Here is a 17,539-nt window from a genome sequence, read left to right as displayed (position 1 = left end):
AAGGACTATGTGGGGTTTCAGAGCTTGCTTACTGCAGGCTCTTCATCATCATTTTGTTAAATCATTCTACAAAGAAGGGGATAGTCTGTTACCCTACTGAAAATGTAAAGTGGGATTTCACTGAAAATACCAGTGGAGTTTCATCAGAGTTCCATTGGAATACCACTGTATTACCAATGGGAAATTTGGTCGGGATTTTCATTGGACATTCATTGTTTTCCATTGGGATATCAGTGGAATATCCAGTGGGATTCCGGTGAATACTCGAGTGGAATACAGTGGAAATTCCATTGGAATACCAGTGAAAACTTCGTTGGAATACCATTGTTTTCCCACTGAACATTTATTGTTTTCTACTGGGATACCAGTGGTAATTCCATTGGAAATTGTAACAATCAACCGAAGAAAACCAGTGATATTTCAATGGAAGTTGACAATTCCACTGAAATGTTAGATATCATTTTGCATGCACTGCTTATTTTTGAATGAATTAATAAGAAAACTTGAAATAAGACAATAACCATTTTAATGCAAGTCAACAATTAAAGAAATTACAACAGTTTATACATCATCCACATTTAAGACCTTTTAAACGAAAAGATCAACCTCTTTAAAATATTAACGTTGATAAATTATCATTTTTTAGTCAAAGATGTATTTACTTAATTGTACATGTAAATCATTTTTCTGGTTAAATCATTCATAAGTCCATGGTAACTTTTGGTCATCTTGAAATCTTTCACAAATGGTTTTAATTTTCAATTTTACAAATTTGTTTATTGTGCATTAACCAAACAAAAATGTCCAGTTTACATGCATACGAAATACTTTGTCAGTTTGGTCAGTTTTCTTCATCATCCATTGATATTATTCATGAATTAAGTCCAAAGTTTCTGCATTCCAATCCTGTTCCATTAAGTCTTCATTGATTAATCTGAAAGAAAAAAAATCATACATCATAACATGCATAGAATTTTGAATTAAAATAACATTACAATACCATGCTCCAGTCTGCAATTATTCAAAAATATATGTTACTGGCATATTTTATTTGTGTTTGTGTGTAATTTATTCACAACATTTTTACACTAAGAGCAATTTAGACACATGTATGTCTATTGTTGAAGACTATGTGTTCTCTAGATATCTTTGGCTATAGTTGTTGGGTTGCTGTCTCTTAAGACTTATAACACACATCTCTTTTTATCAAAATAGACTTTTATTATTCATGGATCAGGTGTCTCTCAAAGCCAAATAAAATAGTATGTGTGGTTCCAGTTACATTTAAAAAAAAATTAGGGTAGTTAGTTAGAATTTTTTTTATTTTATGGTTTTTTTTTACATTGAGTCTATCATGTCTATGGGAGCAACATTTTGACTTAAACAGTACTTACTGAAAAATGACAAAAAAATCTTTAGGGTAGGCTATTGTTAAGACTAAAAAAAAAGGTAGGTAAGGTAATTGGAACCACGCATATATTTTTATTCAGCCTCATATTATCTTTCCCTTTGTGTTGTGTTTGTTGTTGGTTTACTATCTGGTTGAAGCATACCAGACACCTCATTTTGTTCACATAATAGCCATGATTAACCATTGTGCATGATGATCAGATCAATGTTTTTGAGATGTGTTTACAGCTTATAGATGTGAATGATTAACATGATTAATGTATTTTTATTTCAAGTGTGGGAAGGATGAAAAAATAATTCAATAAGTACCTTTCAATAATCTTATACTCAAATTTCTTTTCTGCTGCTGGTTCGTTTGTTTTCATCGTGTTTTCATATCATTGAGTGGATATTGATCGATGCACAGTCATCATTTTTGCAGCTTTGTACCTTCACCATGATCAATCCCTTTTAATATATATGGACAACCTAAAAAAATGTAAAAACATTTTATTAATCATTTTTAATTCTGGTCATGACCTGTATGCATCATATATTACTGATATTTATCATACAATGTACATATATAATTAAGAAGCTTCTTTCAGTTAAGTATAAAGACTCTAAAACACAATATTAACCTTTAGGGATTTTTTGTGTTGCATGTCCATCCAAATCAGAACATGACAAAATTAAGTTGAATGTGCCTGACATTGTGTAGTAAACTGTAAACATCTTTCCTTGATTGTGAAGGCACACAATGTAATTCAATATTGAATAATAAAATTATTATTACATTCCCACCTCCCCCTTTTCAGAACACCAAATGGTCATCCTCAAAGTGTGAACTAACAGAGCCCATGAATAAAACTAAAGGGGGTGTATATCTTTTTTTTTAATTTTAATTAAAAATATTCATGATGTAAAAATCAAATGTAAAATCTCTTAAAAATTACCTGTATCTGCTGTACGTCTGCCCTACATCAGCACATCGTCTCATCGTAAATTCTTGGTTCAACAGCTAATGTCATACCTAAATGTTCTGCCTTTAATGTCTATTTCTTTATTTATCGAAGTTTGTTGAGTATTAATTATTATTAACATGATTAATGTAACCACAGCTGGACAATGCTGGACAGGATACATACTCGTACAATATTTTTAGTTTCAAATTTGAACACATTCCGTGTATTAATGATAACGACTATCTGATTGGCCGATCGGAAATCCCGGAAATAGAGTTATCCAATCAAATCAGCGGTTATATATAGTCTGGTAGAAAAAAATGGCAGCCTCCATGAATGTAAACATGTGTGTTGAAAAACAACATTATAGACTACAGTTTCACGAATTTTCTGCTCAAATTATGCCAAAACACTGACATTTAGCGTACAATTGATTGGAGCGGATTATATGTGAAATGTTTCTATAGATTAACTTATATGACCCGAGTTCCAGTGCCGAGTTCAGGACATGAAAATGATGAAAAATTCATCACACGGACAAAGTTAAGATACCGAAACAGTTTATAGAACAATGTGGAAAATGAAAGCCGTTCACTTTACTTTTCTCAAAAGAACAGTAGACCAGTAACAGTTAATGAACATGATGAAGTCAAAGGAGAAATAATTATATTATTGTATACATGTAGACTGTAGTGCAGGGCAGTTGCCAGTACGGTCACTTGAAGAAAAAAACGGAGTTATCCTAACAATTCGTACAGTCTGAAGATAATTTCTGCAACAGATCTGTTTAAAACGGCCCTTTTAAGAGCCATGCACATTTTTCAAAAAGAATCTTAATTGTTTTTGTTCGTTAAATCAACCAGAATCTTATTCTCAACCCAATTTGATATAAAATATTCATTTCTTTATTTATATTATCTGATTATTGCACATTTAATTTTATTTCTTAATAGTTAAAATGTATCCTTTCAATGTGTCATACTCATAGGCTATATGGTGATGCATTATATTCACCCTACATCTGAGGAGCTACCATTTTACTTATTTTATATGAGGGGGGGGGGGGGGGTCTTTCAGACCAAATGATTATTTTCAATTTGTTACTAGGCAAGTGATTTCATATTACATTTAACCATGTAACATTTTTTGAACAAATGTTTCATATACATGTATATATGTAGGTTTATGAAATATTCATTACATCCCATATATTATCATGATTATAATATTTAATTTCTTATCAGGCCAGCAAATTATATGCTACAAATTAAATCCTTTATATAATAATCATGCACTTAATTATTTGAAAAATTTAAATTAGAAGTATATATTCCTTTAAATTTCTAAGTCCAAAATTCCACTGGAATATTTGCATTAAATCAAAACTCCACTGAAATATAAACAATAATATTCCACTGGAAATTAATTGGAAAATCTTTGGAAGTTTCATTGGAAATTTCACTGATTTTCCATTGGAATTACAGTGTGAAAAATATTCCAGATGTTTTGGATGAAATTCTAATGGGATTCCATCGGAATATTTTTTTCCACTGAATACCAGTGTAATTTCACTGGAAATCCAGTGGAATCCCGTACTCATTTTCAGTAGGGTAATGTATCCTTGACTAAGAATAATGAAATTGCAAGAAACAAATTCACATATTACTTTGAATATTGTAGATCATTCAGGTAGTCTTGAGCTATTTCTTTATACAAAAGAAACAACCAGTATATAAATATAGTCATGTTACACCACTGTCCCAGGTTGGGGGGGAGGATTGGTATCCCGCTAACATGTTTAACCCCGCCACATTCTGTATGTATGTGCCTGTCCCAAGTCAGGAGCCTGTAATTCTGTGGTTGTTGTTTGTTCATGTGTTACATATTTGTTTTTCGTTCATTTTTTGTACGTAAATTAGTCCGTTAGTTTTCTCGTTTGAATTGTTTTACATTTGTCATTTCAGGGCCTTTTATAGCTGACTATGCGGTATGGGCTTTGCTCATTGTTTTAGGCCGTATGGTGACCTGTAGTTGTTAATTTCTGTGTCATTTGGTCTCTTGTGGAGAGTTGTCTAGTTGGCAATCATACCACATCTTCTTTTTCATATTCACTTCACACAAATATATATATATATATATATATATATCTTGACAAACAAATAAAAAAGCCATAGACATTGAAAACAATTCATTTCTATTCTATTGTCAGTCAGTCTACCTACCATGAACTGAAAAGTCTCTTAAGATTCAGTAGTTAAATTATGTGAAAATCAAGACTTGCATCAAAAGTATCCCAATATTAGAGACAATGGCATCATTTTTCCTCAGAGCTTTCAGCTCTTTGATAAAAGAGTTATGGTCCTTGGAAATATTGATTTTATGGAAAATTGCATTATTAGCGCTCTCATGTGTACAATGCTTGCCACATTTTTCTGAAACTAATATTATAGGTTTACATGTATATCAGCAATATCTTGGACAAGTTCCCAAATCAGTGCGTAACTATTATTTTTAAAAGAGTTATGCCCCTTGGAAACATTAACTATATTTGAAATTGCATTGCATTTGCTCTCAAGCCTTCATTTCTCCAAGAAATTTATAAAAAAAAAAAATTTAAGTTATTGCCCTTGGACAGATAAAATATGTGCAAGGTGGGGGGCCATTGGAACTCTGTACTTTTATTGTTGTTATTACACTTGTCAATTGATGTCTTAAGAACAGAAAAGTGATTTTTAATTTTTTTGTAAATCCAATTTGACATTTACTTATGATATCATTTTCTTCAAGAAAGTTGTCTAGTCTATTATTTAGAATGCAATTAAATAATTTACCTATACAGGAGTTAATAGCAATACCTGTATAATTTTCTGGTTTGCATGAATCTCCAGATTTAAAAACTGGGGTTATATATGCTGATGACCATCATGATCATTGTGAAGGATAAAAACCTGTTATACAGTTTTTGTATCAATGGAACTAAAACTGATTAACCTGCCCGTAACATCTCTGCAGGTATACCATTTTAACCAATATTATACAGTTTTTGTATCAATGGAACTAAAACTGATTAACCTGCCCGTAACATCTCTGCTGGAATACCATTTAAACCAATATTATACAGTTTTTGTATCAATGGAACTAAAACTGATTAACCTGCCCGTAACATCTCTGCAGGTATACCATTTAAACCAATATTATACAGTTTTTGTATCAATGGAACTAAAACTGATTAACCTGCCCGTAACATCTCTGCAGGTATACCATTTGAACCAATATTATACAGTTTTTGTATCAATGGAACTAAAACTGATTAACCTGCCCGTAACATCTCTGCAGGAATACCATTTAAACCAATATTATACAGTTTTTGTATCAATGGAACTAAAACTGATTAACCTGCCCGTAACATCTCTGCTGGAATACCATTTAAACCAATATTATACAGTTTTTGTATCAATGGAACTAAAACTGATTAACCTGCCCGTAACATCTCTGCAGGTATACCATTTAAACCAATATTATACAGTTTTTGTATCAATGGAACTAAAACTGATTAACCTGCCCGTAACATCTCTGCTGGAATACCATTTAAACCAATATTATACAGTTTTTGTATCAATGGAACTAAAACTGATTAACCTGCCCGTAACATCTCTGCAGGAATACCATTTAAACCAATATTATACAGTTTTTGTATCAATGGAACTAAAACTGATTAACCTGCCCGTAACATCTCTGCAGGTATACCATTTAAACCAATATTATACAGTTTTTGTATCAATGGAACTAAAACTGATTAACCTGCCCGTAACATCTCTGCAGGAATACCATTTAAACCAATATTATACAGTTTTTGTATCAATGGAACTAAAACTGATTAACCTGCCCGTAACATCTCTGCAGGAATACCATTTTAACCAATATTATACAGTTTTTGTATCAATGGAACTAAAACTGATTAACCTGCCCGTAACATCTCTGCAGGTATACCATTTAAACCAATATTATACAGTTTTTGTATCAATGGAACTAAAACTGATTAACCTGCCCGTAACATCTCTGCTGGAATACCATTTAAACCAATATTATACAGTTTTTGTATCAATGGAACTAAAACTGATTAACCTGCCCGTAACATCTCTGCTGGAATACCATTTAAACCAATATTATACAGTTTTTGTATCAATGGAACTAAAACTGATTAACCTGCCCGTAACATCTCTGCAGGAATACCATTTAAACCAATATTATACAGTTTTTGTATCAATGGAACTAAAACTGATTAACCTGCCCGTAACATCTCTGCAGGTATACCATTTAAACCAATATTATACAGTTTTTGTATCAATGGAACTAAAACTGATTAACCTGCCCGTAACATCTCTGCAGGTATACCATTTAAACCAATATTATACAGTTTTTGTATCAATGGAACTAAAACTGATTAACCTGCCCGTAACATCTCTGCAGGAATACCATTTAAACCAATATTATACAGTTTTTGTATCAATGGAACTAAAACTGATTAACCTGCCCGTAACATCTCTGCAGGTATACCATTTAAACCAATATTATACAGTTTTTGTATCAATGGAACTAAAACTGATTAACCTGCCCGTAACATCTCTGCTGGAATACCATTTAAACCAATATTATACAGTTTTTGTATCAATGGAACTAAAACTGATTAACCTGCCCGTAACATCTCTGCAGGAATACCATTTAAACCAATATTATACAGTTTTTGTATCAATGGAACTAAAACTGATTAACCTGCCCGTAACATCTCTGCAGGTATACCATTTAAACCAATATTATACAGTTTTTGTATCAATGGAACTAAAACTGATTAACCTGCCCGTAACATCTCTGCAGGTATACCATTTAAACCAATATTATACAGTTTTTGTATCAATGGAACTAAAACTGATTAACCTGCCCGTAACATCTCTGCTGGAATACCATTTAAACCAATATTATACAGTTTTTGTATCAATGGAACTAAAACTGATTAACCTGCCCGTAACATCTCTGCAGGAATACCATTTAAACCAATATTATACAGTTTTTGTATCAATGGAACTAAAACTGATTAATCTGCCCGTAACATCTCTGCAGGAATACCATTTAAACCAATATTATACAGTTTTTATTGTATCAATGGAACTAAAACTGATTAACCTGCCCGTAACATCTCTGCAGGTATACCATTTAAACCAATATTATACAGTTTTTGTATCAATGGAACTAAAACTGATTAACCTGCCCGTAACATCTCTGCAGGTATACCATTTAAACCAATATTATACAGTTTTTGTATCAATGGAACTAAAACTGATTAACCTGCCCGTAACATCTCTGCAGGAATACCATTTAAACCAATATTATACAGTTTTTGTATCAATGGAACTAAAACTGATTAACCTGCCCGTAACATCTCTGCAGGAATACCATTTAAACCAATATTATACAGTTTTTGTATCAATGGAACTAAAACTGATTAACCTGCCCGTAACATCTCTGCAGGTATACCATTTAAACCAATATTATACAGTTTTTGTATCAATGGAACTAAAACTGATTAACCTGCCCGTAACATCTCTGCTGGAATACCATTTAAACCAATATTATACAGTTTTTATACGACCGCAAAAAAATTTTGTGGTCATATATTGGTATGACGTTGGCGTCGTCGTCGTCGTCGTCGTCGTCGTCGTCCGGCGTCGTCGTCGTCCGAATACACAATGGTTTTCGCACTCTAACTTTAGTTTAAGTGAATGGATCTCTATGAAATTTTACCATAAGGTTCAATACCACAATAGGAAGGTGGGGATTGATTTTGGGGGTTATGGTACCAACAGTTAAATAATTAGGGGCCAAAAAGGGGCCGAAAATAAGCATTTTTGTAACTTCCAGACATAACTTGTGTGTTATTGTATGGATCTCTTTGACATTGTACTACAAGATTCCATATCACAAAGGGTCGATGATGGGATTGATTTTGGGGTTAATTTCCTAGAAATTTTAGGAATAAGGGGCCAAAAGGGGGCAAAAAACAAGCATTTTTCTAGTTTCATGACAATAACTTGTGTGTAAGTGTATGGATCTTTCTGAAATTTTACTACAAGGTTCCATTTCGCAAAGGGAAAGCTGGAATTGAGTTTTGTGGTAATTGCCCAAAACGTTTAGTAATAAGGGGCCTAAAAAGGGGTGGAAAATAAGCATTTTTTAGTTTCTAGACAATAACTTGTGTTCAAGTGTATGGATCTCTCTAAAATTGTATTACAAGGTACCATACCACAAAGGCAAGGCTGTTATTGAGCTTGGTTTGGGGGGGAAGGGGGGGTGATGAATCATAAGGGGGGGGTCAAAAAAGGGGTAATTATTTTTTTTCGTTTAAGGAATAAGGGGAAAAAAGGTTAAAAAACTAGGGTTTCCATTTTAATAGACAAATAATTGAGTAAAGAACATTATTTAAAAGCAGTGTAAGGTTGGTAATTCAAACTCATTTAAATATCTCACCTGCACTATGTTTGAATTATGTAAATTGGAAATTTGCCAATTATTTTAGTATAATAAACTTCATTGGAAATTTGCCAATATAAAATTTTGCTGATGAAGGTTTTTTGTTTACCTTTAGTCTGACTATGATGTCATTTTCTATTTTAATAGCCTTATGATGTAGTTAAATTTTTTTTAATACTTTTATGATGTATTTTAATGCGCTTTTATGGTTGCAAATTTATTGTTTTAATATAATAAACTCCATTGGAAATTTACCAATAGTTTGTTTATTTTTAGCTATGACTATGATGTCATTTTCTATTTAATTTTAAGGTTACAAATTAATTTCAGTTTTAAATATTATTATAAAATGTTTGCCCAAAACATTTATTAATAAGTGGCCAAAAAAGGGGGCAAAAATAAGCATTTTTTTAGTTTCCAGACATTAACTTGTGTTCAAGTGTATGGATTTCTCTGAAATTGTACTTAAAGGTACCATACCACAAAGGGAAGTGGGTCAAAAAATTTTGGGGGGGGGATTTTTTTTCCTTTTTTTTTTCTTTTAAATTTTCCATTTTAAGTTGGTTAATTCTGATCACAAAGAGAAAGTTGGAATTGAGTTTGGGGGATAATTGCTCAAATGTTTAGGAATAAGGGGCTAAAAAAGGGGTTAAAAATAAGCATTTTTTTTTAGTTTCCAACAATTAATTGTGTTTAAGTAATTGGATCTCTGTGAAATTGTACTGCAAGGTACCATACCACAAACTGAAGGCTGGGATTGAGTTTGAGGGGGGGGGGGGGGGGGGCGTGATATGTGAAAATTTTCCACTTAAAGTTGGTTAATTATTTCTGATTTAGATATAAAAGCAAATAATAATGATGTGGTTTGATTTTATCAAAAACTTAAATTGAAGTTATGTATATTGTAAATTTAGGTTACATTGGAATTTAAGAATTGGCTTTGGGGTAGGGTTATGGCTCAAACCTTTAAATAATAAGGGAAAAAAAGGTGAAAAAACAAGGGTTTCCAGGTTAATAGACAAATAAGTACAAAACATTATTTAAAAGCAGTGTAAGGTTGGTAATTCAAACTCATTTAAATATCTCACTTACACTGCTTTTAAATTATGTAAATTGTAAATTTGCCAATAACTTTATTGTTAATAAATGCATTGGAAATTTGCCAACAATTTTAGTATAATAAACTTCATTGGAAATTTGCCAATATAAAATTTTGCTGATGAAGGTTTTTTGTTTACCTTTAGCCTTGACTATGAAGTCATTTTCTATTTTTATAGCCTTATGATGTAGTTGAATTATTTAATACTTTTATGATGTGTTCAAATGGGGTTTTATGGTTGCAAATTTATTATTTTAGTTTAATAAACTCCATTTAAAATTTGGTAATAAAAAAAATTTTTGTTTATTTTTAGCTATGATTATGATGTCATTTTCTATTTTACTTTTATGGTTGCAAAGAAATTTTTATTTTTAGATATTACTGTTAAATGATGCTGATTAAGGTTTTTGCTATGTTTAGCCATGACTATGATGTCATTTTCTATTTTAATATCTGTCATGATGTATTTAAATGGGCTTTTATGGTTACAAAGGAATTTTATTTTTAGATATTACTGTAAAATGTTGCTGATTAAGGATTTTGTTTATTTTTAGCCATGACTATGATGTCATTTTCTATTTTAATACCTTTATTATGTAATTTCCATTTTTAGATATTACTGTTAAATGATGCTGATTGAGGGTTTGAATGCTGGGATTGATTTTGGGGGTAATTGCCTCCAAATTTTAGGAATTAGGGGGCAAAAAACAAGCATTTTTCTAGTTTCATGACAATAACTTGTGTGTAAGTGTATGGATATTTATGAAATTGTACTACAAGGTTCCATATCACAAAAGGAAAGCTGGAATTGAGTTTGGGGGTACTTGCCCAAAACGTTTAGGAATAAGGGGCCAAAAATAAGCATTTTTCTAGTTTCCAGATAATAACTTGTGTTCAAGTGTATGGATCTCTCTGAAATTGTACTGCAAGGTACCATACCACAAAGGGAAGGCTGGGATTGTTTTTGGGGGTAATTGTCTCAAAATGTTAGGAATAAGGGGCCATAAAGGGGCAAAAAAACAAGCATTTTTCTAGTTTCATGACAATAACTTGTGTGTAAGTGTATGGATCTTTATGACATTGTACTGCAAGGTTCCATATCACAAAGGGAAAGCTTGGTTTGAGTTTGGGGGTAATTGCCCTAAACTTTTAGGAATTTGGGGCCAAAAAGGTGCAAAAAACCCAAGCATTTTTCTAGTTTCCAGACAATAATTTGTGTTCAAGTGTATGGATCTCTCTGAAATTGTACTGCAAGGTACCATACCACAAAGGGAAGGCTGGGATTGAGTTTGGGGGTGATGAATCATAAGGGGGTTTCAAAAAATTTTGGGGGGGGATTTTTTTTTCCTTTTTTTTCTTTAAAATTTTCCATTTTAAATTGGTTATTTCTGATTTATATATAAAAGCAAATAATAATGATATGGTTTGAATAGGTAAATTAAAAAATTTTTAAGTTCTTAGACTACTTTCATTCTGTGTGAGAAACCTATGCTGTGTCAAATATTTAATTACAATCCAAATTCAGTGCTGTATCAAGCTTGAATGTTGTGTCCATACTTGCCCCAACTGTTCAGGGTTCGACCTCTGCGGTCGTATCAAGCTGCGCCCCAGCGGAGCATTTTATTGTATCAATGGAACTAAAACTGATTAACCTGCCCGTAACATCTCTGCAGGTATACCATTTAAACCAATATTATACAGTTTTTGTATCAATGGAACTAAAACTGATTAACCTGCCCGTAACATCTCTGCAGGTATACCATTTAAACCAATATTATACAGTTTTTGTATCAATGGAACTAAAACTGATTAACCTGCCCGTAACATCTCTGCAGGAATACCATTTAAACCAATATTATACAGTTTTTGTATCAATGGAACTAAAACTGATAAACCTGCCCGTAACATCTCTGCAGGAATACCATTTGAACCTGATGCTTTTCCAGTTTTAAGTTTGCTCACAAAATTTGCAATTTCTTTATTTGAGATTCTAAAATCTAATTCACAAAATTGTTTTACTTTCTCCAATTTTTCTATCGCAGACCTTATTTCATGTATTCTATTACTATGGGAATCTGATGACTTGTTAAGCTCTGAAAAATATTCACTCCTCTGGCTTGGCTGAATCTAGAGTACAGTTAACTCTCGTTGTCTCGAACTCGGTTGACTCGAAATTTCGGATGAGTCGAAGTTTTCTCGTGGTCCCGAACTTTGTTCCATATAAATATATGTATTTCGACTCCTGATGAGTCGAAATTGGATGAGTCGAAACTTCGGTTGAGTCGAACTAAATTTACGGCCCCAAGGTTAACAAAAGCATTCAAAATTCATTATTTATCTCGAACTAATACACATATGTCAAAATATGACCTCCTGGATTTAAATGGATTGAAGAGTTAATCTGACAATACACGTGTAATTAAATTTCCGGTCACTGACCAAGGTATTGATTTATGACATTCTATTTCCACGAGTGTTTACCTAAGATTATCTTTTATCACCATGATAAATAATTAGTGATACATTGTTAAAGTTTATGAAAAATTATTTAAAATGTTTACCAAAAAAATTAATTAAATTAATCGTGATTTACACTGATGAGCTTGGATGTGTATAAAGTGGGTATTAAGACGTCCGTTGGTGATCACATAAAAACTACTCAATCGGCGTCTTTTATCCTTTTGTATTTTTTCTTTAAAAGAAAAATTGAGATAAAAGAAAATAAAAATAAATCTAAATTTCTGAAATCTCTTGTATCCGAGAATAAACAATTTTGTCAGATTTAAATGACTTTAATAACGCTAAGATCGATTGGAAATTACCATTTCGGATAAAAGCCAAAGGAAAAAATTGTAACTGTTCAAAGAAATAATTAAATAAGTGAAAACAATGTTATAATAATGAAAGACCATAACATACAAATCCATCGATATGAGACCAGAATATCGATCCCCTTCCCATATCCATCCGGAATTTATTTAGGCTTTACCAAGGTAAGCAAGAGTTGTGTCCCTTGGTCTGTCAAACTTCCGGTTTTCGTTTGAGTCGAACTACGGGTATCTCGAAATATTTCTCTGGTCCGGCTGACTTCGAGATAATGAGAGTCGACTGTATTATCATTTCTAGATTCTTTAAGTAAATTTGAGTTTCCAGTATTTCTTGGGATCATAATCCCTTAACTGATCTAGCTGATCTAAAACTTGTTGCTTAAAATGTCTTTTTTTATATCTTTGCAATTTGGTGTATTCTCTGTAACATTTAAAATATTATCCTCTTATAATCGAATCAAAAGGATATTTAGAAAGTAATGCTCCTTTATCCATCAAAACTGTTCTTTTCCTCTATAAATCTGAATCAAAATATTTACATTTTTTGGTCTTATTTTATTTTTCACACTTTTTTTTAAAATTTACAAGCTTTTGAAGCAGCTGTTTGAAGTAAATCAGCAAATTGGGTGGCTGCTTTTTCAGAATCAAAATCTTGTTTTAGAAAATCATCTATTTTAGCCATACAAAGTGGGTGAAATAGAGCATCTCTAAATTTTATTAGTGAAGATTTACTCCAAATGTATCCTCCTGTCAAATCAGTCATATTTATTTAACATTTTGACGAATTCTTAATATAAGTTGTCATAATATTAAATGAAAGTTTACAATGACAGTCAGAAAAAGTTGATATAAAAATTGAAACTTCAAAACTAAGTATATTTGACATTAAACATTCTGATACTATTACATAATAGACTACACTAGACCTGACTGGCTTATGGCAAGTGAATTTACCAAATAAGCCACCAAACATCCTTCCATTCAAGATTCTCATATTAGTTGAAATACAAAATGTTCCTAGTTGTTTACCTCTGGTATCTATTTTCTTATCATAACTATTTCTAATATCTTGTACAATGTCATATTTATAAGTATTACATAATGGTGTGTGACTACTAGTATATATAGATAACACATAGCTGAGAGGGTGATAGAGCAGATTGTTACCCAGAGAAAACATTGTCAACTGAGGTGAAGCCAAATTTTGACTTGGATGGAGAGTTGTCATATTGGCACTCATACCACATCTTCTTATATCTATAGAAAAAACATACTTTAAGAAATGATGCATTTTCTCAATTATGAATATGGTTGATAACACTACTGTTTTGGAACTTGGCATTAACTGCTTGTGAAAAAAATATAAATAAATAAAAATATAAATTATCTGAAAATGGACAGAACATTACAAAACATTAGTAAAATATTATTTGTCGTCCCTTATTTGGGTATTAAGATTTATGACCCAAGTCACCGTCACACAACTACCCAGGTAGTGTGGGTTGTATCACCAGCATGGTCGAACCGACGACTTGAAATTTGTATTCCCAGCTTCTCCATAAAGAATAATGTGTCTGACGTGTGTATTTCTTGATCTTATACATGTTATATGAATTCCAAACATTATGTGCAAATTATGGGCCAAGTCAAAATTTTTCTTAAAATCATAATTTTCATTGGCTAAAATGGGCCTTTAAGATAGATGTATTAAACTATATGACAAGTTTTCACATGGGGCATGATATTTTATAGCATATTTTTCTTTTCTAGACTGCCATGTCAAAGATATCCCCAGAAGTAACTCCTGACACCCAATTACATGATTCTGCAGCACCAGTAGTTGAGGGTAATCATCTAATGTTAATTATTCAGATACCTGCTGAAATGATTTATAATTACTTGTTTCTTATTTATGGAAACCTTGATATCTGCTTATAATGTTATAATGAAAACAAACGAATTGATGGGAAAAGTGAAGTAGGTGATTGATGAAGATTGATTGATTACAGATCACATTAACTTTAAAACCAATCTCATCCAATTTATACTTTTCTCAACCTCTTGAATATATTTTTGATAATCATTCTTGCTTGTTTCTCTCACAAGACATGTCACGTCAATATCATTCTTACTTGTTCCTCACACAAGGCATGTCACGTCAATATCATTCCTACTTGTTCCTTTCACAAGGCATGTTACATCAATATCATTCCCCTACTGAAAATGTAAAGTGGGATTTCACTGAAAATACCAGTGGAGTTCCATCAGAGTTCCATTGGAATACCACTGTATTACCACTGGGAAATTTGGTCGGGATTTTCATTGGACATTCATTGTTTTCCATTGGGATATCAGTGGAATATCCAGTGGGATTCCGGTGAATACTCGAGTGGAATACAGTGGAAATTCCATTGGAATACCAGTGAAAACTTCGTTGGAATACCATTGTTTTCCCACTGGACATTTATTGTTTTCAACTGGGATACCAGTGGTAATTCGATTGGAAATTGTAACAATCAACCAAAGAAAACCAGTGATATTTCAATGGAAATTGACAATTCCACTGAAATGTTAGATATCATTTTGCATGCACTGCTTATTTTTGAATGAATTAATAAGAAAACTTGAAATAAGACAATAACCATTTTAATGCAAGTCAACAATTAAAGAAATTACAACAGTTTATACATCATCCACATTTAAGACCTTTTAAACGAAAAGATCAACCTCTTTAAAATATTAATGTTGATAAATTATCATTTTTTAGTCAAAGTTGTATTTACTTAATTGTACATGTAAAACATTTTTCTGGTTAAATCATAAGTCCATGGTAACTTTTGGTCCTCTTGAAATCTTTCACAAATGGTTTTAATTTTCAATTTTACAAATTTGTTTATTGTGCATTAAACAAACAAAAATGTCCAGTTTACATGCATACGAAATACTTTGTCAGTTTGGTCAGTTTTCTTCATCATCCATTGATATTATTCATGAATTAAGTCCAAAGTTTCTGCATTCCAATCCTGTTCCATTAAGTCTTCATTGATTAATCTGAAAGAAAAAAAATCATACATCATAACATGCATAGAATTTTGAATTAAAATAACATTACAATACCATGCTCCAGTCTGCAATTATTCAAAAATATATGTTACTGGCATATTTTATTTGTGTTTGTGTGTAATTTATTCACAACATTTTTACACTAAGAGCAATTTAGACACATGTATGTCTATTGTTGAAGACTATGTGTTCTCTAGATATCTTTGGCTATAGTTGTTGGGTTGCTGTCTCTTAGACTTATAACACACATCTCTTTTTATCAAAATAGACTTTTATTGTTCATGGATCAGGTGTCTCTCAAAGCCAAATAAAATAGTATGTGTGGTTCCAGTTACATTTAAAACAAAATTAGGGTAGGTAGGTAAGAATTTTTTTTATTTTATGGTTTTTTTTTTACATTGAGTCTATCATGTCTATGGGAGCAACATTCTGACTGAAACAGTACTTACTGAAAAATGACAAAAAAATCTTTAGGGTAGGCTATTGTTAAGACTGAAAAAAAAGGTAGGTACGGTAATTGGAACCACGCATATATTTTTATTTAGCCTCATATTATCTTTCCCTTTGTGTTGTGTTTGTTGTTGGTTTACTATCTGGTTGAAGCATACCAGACACCTCATTTTGTTCACATAATAGCCATGATTAACCATTGTGCATGATGATCAGATCAATGTTTTTGAGATGTGTTTACAGCTTATAGATGTGAATGATTAACATGATTAATGTATTTTTATTTCAAGTGTGGGAAGGATGAAAAAATAATTCAATAAGTACCTTTCAATAATCTTATACTCAAATTTCTTTTCTGCTGCTGGTTCGTTTGTTTTCATCGTGTTTTCATACTATTGAGTGGATATTGATCGATGCACAGTCATCATTTTTGCAGCTTTGTACCTTCACCATGATCAATCCCTTTTAATATATGGACAACCTAAAAAAAATGTAAAAACATTTTATTAATAATTTTTAATTCTGGTCATGACCTGTATGCATCATATATTACTGATATTTATCATACAATGTAGATATATGATTAAGAAGCTTCTTTCAGTTAAGTATAAAGACTCTAAAACACAATATTAACCTTTAGGGATTTTTTGTGTTGCATGTCCATCTAAATCAGAACATGACAAAATTAAGTTGAATGTGCCTGACATTGTGTAGTAAACTGTAAACATCTTTCCTTGATTGTGAAGGCACACAATGTAATTCAATATTGAATAATAAAATTATTATTACATTCCCACCTCCCCCTTTTCAGAACACCAAATGGTCATCCTCAAAGTGTGAACTAACAGAGCCCATGAATGAAACTAAATGGGGTGTATATCTTTTTTTTTAATTTTCATTAAAAATATTCATGATGTAAAAATCAAATGTAAAATCTCTTAAAAATTACCTGTATCTGCTGTACGTCTGCCCTTCAAAGGCTACATCAGCACATCGTCTCATCGTAAATTCTTGGTTCAACAGCTAATGTCATACCTAAATGTTCTGCCTTTAATGTCTATTTCTTTATATATCGAAGGTTGTTGAGTATTAATTATTAGTAACATGATTAATGTAACCACAGCTGGACAATGCTGGACAGGATACATACTCGTACAATATTTTTAGTTTCAAATTTGAACACATTCCGTGTATTATTGATAACGACTATCTGATTGGCC

The 17,539-nt window shown here is 31.8% G+C and overlaps 1 protein-coding gene and 2 long non-coding RNA genes across 9 annotated transcripts in view; 1 reads left to right on the top strand and 2 right to left on the bottom strand.

Moving 5' to 3' along the window:
* Positions 1–17,539, top strand: part of LOC127705231 (uncharacterized) — a 180,571-nt gene that overhangs the window by 95,769 nt on the left and 67,263 nt on the right. For all 7 annotated transcript variants that reach the window (XM_052209554.1, XM_052209556.1, XM_052209552.1 and 4 more), the window contains one exon: positions 14,577–14,652. In XM_052209554.1, coding sequence (XP_052065514.1) covers positions 14,577–14,652 — 76 coding nt within the window. The remainder of the gene's footprint in view (positions 1–14,576; positions 14,653–17,539) is intronic.
* LOC127705258 (uncharacterized) lies at positions 510–2,653 on the bottom strand. The gene is made up of 3 exons (XR_007983775.1): positions 2,346–2,653; positions 1,720–1,878; positions 510–934 (listed from the first exon to the last, which is right to left on the bottom strand). It is a non-coding gene; the product is annotated as an uncharacterized LOC127705258 (long non-coding RNA).
* On the bottom strand, positions 15,437–17,536 carry LOC127705259 (uncharacterized). The gene is made up of 3 exons (XR_007983776.1): positions 17,269–17,536; positions 16,644–16,800; positions 15,437–15,857 (listed from the first exon to the last, which is right to left on the bottom strand). It is a non-coding gene; the product is annotated as an uncharacterized LOC127705259 (long non-coding RNA).

Source organism: Mytilus californianus, unplaced genomic scaffold (genome assembly GCF_021869535.1).
Source record: "Mytilus californianus isolate M0D057914Y unplaced genomic scaffold, xbMytCali1.0.p SCAF_6, whole genome shotgun sequence".
In the NCBI taxonomy this organism is placed as follows: Eukaryota; Metazoa; Mollusca; class Bivalvia; order Mytilida; family Mytilidae; genus Mytilus; species Mytilus californianus.
The sequence above is the reverse complement of the archived record's forward strand: the minus strand, read 5'-3'. Positions and strand labels throughout refer to the sequence as shown.